The sequence below is a fragment of the Euwallacea similis genome, chromosome 7 (genome assembly GCF_039881205.1).
Source record: "Euwallacea similis isolate ESF13 chromosome 7, ESF131.1, whole genome shotgun sequence".
In the NCBI taxonomy this organism is placed as follows: Eukaryota; Metazoa; Arthropoda; class Insecta; order Coleoptera; family Curculionidae; genus Euwallacea; species Euwallacea similis.
In genome coordinates this window covers 1,934,672-1,941,226 of record NC_089615.1, presented here as the reverse complement: position 1 = coordinate 1,941,226, position 6,555 = coordinate 1,934,672, and the positions used below count along the sequence as shown (strand labels likewise).

Here is a 6,555-nt window from a genome sequence, read left to right as displayed (position 1 = left end):
AAAAGAAACTCTTTAAAAAGGTTTCCAAATTTTTTTCTAGATTTCACCAGGTACTTACTTAAGAAATTGTGAAAAACAGAGTCGCTAGGGGGTATTAGCCCTTAGATTAATTACTTCAATCTCAGCGATGCCTTACACGACGCTATTTATCGTCTGATGAGTGGCAACAAGCACGAAATTGCTGGTGTTTTGGCCTAGGATTCTGTATCCACTAATCAATATGGAAGGTCTCTCTGCAGGGGACTGCAATCTCCTGTGCGAATCATTGGAGTTAATAGAATTACTTAGATTTGAATGTAAATTTATTTGAACTATGTGCATATTAGGTATTTGGAACTTTTATCCAAAAATGGTGACAACCGTGTCTCTTCGACAAGAATGATAATGATTCATGCATAATTGCCTAACTCCATTCTATCGTGTTCTATTCAAGTCAATGTAAGTGCTATGCGACATTCTTCAACAGATTAAAATCTGCCAAAACATTGCGGTTCGCATTCTTTTCCTCAAACTCCAATTACAATACATCGCGAGTGTGCCAACTCGTTGATTCATCGTCGTTGTGAGGAAGTCTTACTGAGCATGCGATGATTCGGAAAACACATCGAACCTACACGTGCGCATCAAAGATATCTTCTTTGTGTTTCTTTATCGGAAAGCTTCATGCATTTTATCGGTACCTTCTCAAATTTCAAGCCTTTCAAAAGCAGAGCAAATACCGCGGGACGGTTAAACTCATCATATTGTTACCAACCCAAAATTCCAATTTTACATCGCAAAATATAATAATAATTAGCTGGCAACAGAAATATAAACCGAGCATTAATAATAATCATTAGGGAGCTCTAAACTGCTAAACAGGATAATTATCGTTCTGCTAATTTATGCCATAACGCGCAAAATGAACACAACTCGAAACCTAATCAATTTGAATTAATACTAGACATACTACGACAAATAATATAATATGGTAAAATCACGCCAGCGTCACTCAAATCAGCAAATTTAGCGAGGGTCATCAATTCTAGGCTCGATTTGGAAATTAAATTGGAAGGAGGAGCCTCCAGCGCAAGGCCCACGCCCCATTCGGAGTAGTCCCACTCTTACTTGGAGCGATCACTTCAGTGCACGTCGGCAGCTTTGCGAAGCAACATAGAAAGTAAAAAAAAGTCATCAATGCTGCAGTGGTTTTTAGTCTTTTGATTCGGGAAGTTGTCTCAGTGAAGTTCATCTGATGATTTGTACAATGGAAGACGCGAAAACGGACATTAAGTCTAAAATTTCATTCAGTGTTGAGTCCCTCTTAGCTTCGCCGATCAAGTCTTCTTCCCCTTTGCACGATAGAATTGTGGATGATAGTTCCAACTACTCGGAGAACGAGGACAATAGATTGGACACTTCTAGTGAAAAAATTGATGATGATGAAGATGAAGAAAATATTACCGTGGACGATGAGGATACGGACGGTGATGGACGGGAGAGTCTCAGTCCGAACTCGCAACATACTGTGATCATTCCTCAACCTGTACATCCCTCAATGCCGAGGATCATGCCTCCTGGGCATACGCAGTGGCCTTTTACGTGGGTTGGGCCTAATGGAGCTTTTAGGTCAAATTCACCTCAAGGTAATTATCTTATTGCTAATTTTGGCCGAAATTACATCCAATCAAGAAGCGCGAATCCGCGGGCAAATTAACATCGGTTTGAGATTCGAGAAATCATGATTTCATGTGACGGATGGGAGGAGGAACTAGAAACTAACTGTAGTGATCCGACGGGGAACTTAAAATAACTCTTCACGTGGAAAATCAATTTTAACACAAACCGTTGTATCCTTCCTCCCTAAGCCAGGGAAAGCACCTTCTTGCAATCGACTTTACATCTTCAAGCACTTATTAAATGTATTTTAATTTTACACATTGTTTCTACATCGTTCTTCTTTATCATTAGTTATGTAAATTCCCATTGCAACAAATTTTTGTAATCATGTATGAGACCATTGACGAAACGAATTCTAGAATGAGTGTACCTAAACATGAAGAAAACAGAGAGTAATCCTGAACTTCATAAACAAATGAGATATTAAATATTCTTTACTTTTAAAGCAAGTAAAGGTAAAACGTTAGACAGGGTGTTTCGGTAAATTTTAAAGTAAAAATACGAGGCCAAACATTGCATTAAAATAAAATCAAAAGGAAGAATACAAGGTAATTTTTACGTTGAGGATTTTCTTCTTGCTACCTGGAAATGAGGCAAAAAAGTAAAATTTTTTGTATTTGCTTTTATCACATGTCTATAGCATGTGCCTACGCAAATAGTCCTTCGGTCCTCAAATATTTAGACGTAATTCCTCCCTTTTCAATATTTTTGCATCATCACTCTCTAACTCAATTGCTTGATTTTCGCATTTTAACTCTGCCAATGGACTTCCTTAAGTGCACCCTATATTTCCCCTTCTTACCCTATCAACCCGTTTTCACGACATTTTGTATGCGCAGCTTTTCTCCCATTAAAACCAAGTCAGAATCTATTACCGTTTACGAGTTTACTTATCTTTTAAGTTTTAAGTTTACTTAATAGCGTATAGTATACATTTCGGAAAATTGGCAGTCAGTGGCGTGCGATATAAAAATTTTAGGGCTGTTAGGTAGATCCCGACCTCCGAAAAATATCACCCTGTACATTTTGACGACAAACACGTACCCCGCAAACGAGTAGGTATTAGATAATGGTGCACGGAAAAATTTCCACTCGATAATCCCGATAATTCTGTAATATCTATTGAGAAGAAGTCATGATCAGCTCCCAAGTACTGATAATCATAAGTGCAAGGAGAACATCAGAAATCCTCAAGTAGGCGTGGAAATATCAGAGGTATGTCTTGGATCAATTCATTTGTCATCTATTGTCAATGTCAGATGTTGCTTAATCAACGCTCTACGTTTACGGCTCACCACCTACTGCGAGGTTTTGATCACCCGTTATATCATCAACATTTTTAATATTATCTCTAGCGGATCATCGGATCTCAGCTTAATTAATAGTTGATGTTGGTTGTGTGCTAGGTCAGCCCTAATTGATTGACTCCTAAAGGAATTTACTAGAGATACGTAATCAAATCCGACACTTACTAACTACTTATAATAGTGGAGGAACACCTGCAAACTGCGCACTCTTCGATAACCGTGAATTTGCAAGCCATGCATGCAGAGATAAGTGCGTCTGGAATTTTTGCCTATTGATTTTAACTGAAACTCAATTGATTCATTCTGAACAATCCTAGTGAACAGGTTTCGCCTTGTCGATTTTAGTTTCAAATTCTCTTTGAAGTTTGAAACCTTATGCGAGAGGGTCATACTTCTTTCGGCCAGTGGTATGCGCAACGTTTTACACACAACTGATACTTCGAAGGCGTTATTTTTATTGTGCCAAGAGCGACGGGTGTTATTGTAACTTTACGGCCCGTTGCTGTGAGCGACGGGCCGTAAAAATATAACAACGCACGCTGGCCCGTGGATAAATTCATTGTTTCCCTCGTGAAAACTACGAGGTAAACAAACAATTTGGACCTTTTTGACGGGAAATAAATATTTTCTAGTCGAGTACCAGGAAGAGTACCTTATTTGAGTTGTATTGTTATTTGTATATGATTTGATAACTGCGAAGTTTCATTGACGGTCGTTGGATCTTTCATTGACATCTCTAAAAAACAGAGAATTGAGTTCATAGATTCGGGAATGCGAGATTTACTCCATTCTTCTCTCCGCTCATCTTTGCGGGGGAAGATAATACTCAATTCAAGTTCATCCGGTGTGAGCTAAATGGGACAGTTACAAGATTAGTTGCAAGTGCAAAACATCTAGAAACATAAGACTTTCCTAGAAATTGCTAGTTGAGATCATGTGAAGTAGCTGTGTTTAAAGGATAGTCGAACACACGTTAATTATTAATTTTATTAAACTCTTTTTCATGAATTTTTATTGAAACTGACTCACTCAAGGGGAAAGTTACCTAGCGCCTCTTGCATACCTCCTTAGTATAGCAAGAATTCAACAATTTGCTCTTTATTCTACCATTCTACCTAGTTGTCTCGATAAACTGTTTTATATCAAACTGCGGTGTTCTTAATAAAACATTTTAATAAAATAATAATTTTCTCTTTTGTTCCAATTTAATTCTGAGGTAATCCAGTAGCGCGCCCACATGCACTATTATTGTTGGAAGATTTATTGTTGTAGGTCCCGCTATAAGATTATCATATTTTTCGCATTAATTACTTTCACTTGAAACATTATAAGTACCTTCAAAAACTTGGTGCTTTTTCAATTAAATAGGTCCGCCTTAGTCCACGAGAGAATGATTAAAACGAGGCATCACTAGGTTACATTTAAATTGCAAATGATTAAATTGGTACATATTCTCACCTTTTGCAAGAAAAGTCCATTAGTGTTTTCCTTAATTTACAACGGAAATCCACAATAACATGTTGCAGTATAGCTCTTTGAAGATATTGATGTACAAATATCCTCATTTGCTGCTCATCTCTTTAGTACCTTGTTTTACAACAAAACTTTTTACCGCTACTTGCTGGAGCCATAATTTCAACATTGTTTCAAGCTAATAAAGCGAACATTAAAGCTCAATCGAGTGAATCGATCATCCAATTACTTTAATTAATATCCTGTACACAGAGCTAATAAACAATTCCTAGAAAATAGAGCAGCTCTTCATGTGAGCCGAGATTTAATTTGATCATGTTACACCATACTTCAGTAATGAATTGCGGCATAATTGTGCAAAGCATTAACATTTTATGAGATTTTAGAAAAATTTTCAAACCTCTTTTTGCTTTTGCTTCAGTGTTGGTTAATTAGTAGTTCAGTTTATTGACTCGGCCAGTGATTACTTTGTTTCTCTATTAATACAGACGAAGTAGTATTTCGCTTGGTGACAGAGGGTCATACGTCCATCAATATTGGATTAGCAAACAATGGCAAATTACCTTTGGAAATCTGCATTAATTGCTTTTAAAACACAGTTTTTGAACATTTCATAAACCACGTTGATAGGTTAAAGTCCTAAGAATTATTCACTCATTTGCCTTAATTAAACCGATTATTTCCTGATGGAACAATTTAACAATCGTCTAATGAAATTGTTATTTGGTTACAGCTAACCTCCCTAACCTCAGCAGTGGCGGGCCTCCGATTGTGCGCTGCGCACTGAGGAAACACAAGCCCAACAGGAAACCTAGAACTCCTTTCACCACACAACAACTTTTGGCCTTAGAAAAAAAGTTCAGAGATAAGCAGTATTTGAGTATAGCTGAGAGGGCGGAATTCTCGAGCTCGTTGAGGCTCACAGAGACTCAGGTAAGCTTCAATACACCTGTCCCTAAATCTTCGGATTTCCCTTTCGGCCGGTATGGCCACAGTTCTGTACAGTGGTATGGCTAACTAGGCCTTCACAGACAGGTAGAAAATTTTGCACGCCTGTTAGTTTTGAATAGCACTAATTTCAAAGGCGATTAACTTCTTTCGCTCTCTTTGTTGAGCACTGACATTCGCACCCAAAAATCTTAACACATTCATCAAAATTAATGGCGAGAGAATATCTCGTTTTACTTTTACTTTCGGGAAGTTTTTTCTCACGTTAACATTTTGTTTTCAGGTGAAAATCTGGTTCCAAAACCGGCGAGCGAAAGCAAAGAGACTGCAAGAAGCCGAGCTGGAAAAACTGAGGTTATCTGCAAGGCCTTTGTTGCCTCCTACTTTCGGCTTGTTTCCAGGGGGTGCGCCCTTGATCTCCCCCTTCCTGACTGCGATGGCTCATCGACCGCCACATTTCGCGTTTTCAGGCCCGGGCCCTTTATTGAACATGCCCCAGTGAAGACAGGGCCGCAATTGTGATGGTACAGGTTGCATTTTTATATTCCCAGTGATCGAAACGAAGATGTCGTCAAAGCCGGTGTAAAACTGTTTATATGATTTTCCACAAATTCGATTTCGATTGGCATTAAGCTCATTAATTATTGCCATGGGAAATACGTTTGTGTCTTAATCCTGAACTTCAAGGTCTGCGTGAGACATGGTTTGGATTGCGAAATTCTCAGATAATAAGAAGAATTTTGCGGTTATTACCTGCTCTGGCTTAGACTCATTATATACAAATATATAATTACAACTCTCCCTTAAGTTGTGATGTGACATATTGTCTAGACAAATACTTACTACATTGTTTTGTATAAAGTGCAATAAATAAGAATGGCGTGTAAAGATGGTTTACGTGTAATGATTTAAAAGACTGACTAGCCCTTTTGGTTTTTATTTATTTTGTATATAATCTTTAGAGGTTTAAGTTATTGGTCCAGAAAAGGATAAATTTCTTGGTCCTAAACAGTGGAAATGCATGGTGCTTTTGCCTATGCGGACGTGAGCAAGCCTTGTGAAGACAGGGATAATAATAGTCGAGACAATGAGATGTGAGAAGAATGAGAAACGAGAAAGAAATAATGAGACTAAATTTCAAATAATATGCATTCTTCCATTTCATGGT

The 6,555-nt window shown here is 37.9% G+C and overlaps 1 protein-coding gene across 1 annotated transcript; it reads left to right on the top strand.

Moving 5' to 3' along the window:
- The first annotated feature begins 1,101 nt into the window (after positions 1-1,101).
- LOC136409995 (homeobox protein MSH-C-like) lies at positions 1,102-6,279 on the top strand. The gene is made up of 3 exons (XM_066391885.1): positions 1,102-1,625; positions 5,173-5,372; positions 5,671-6,279. Exons 1-3 carry the CDS (start codon positions 1,235-1,237, stop codon positions 5,887-5,889), a joined length of 810 nt encoding a protein of 269 aa, XP_066247982.1. The 5' UTR covers positions 1,102-1,234; the 3' UTR covers positions 5,890-6,279.
- Positions 6,280-6,555: the final 276 nt, after the last annotated feature.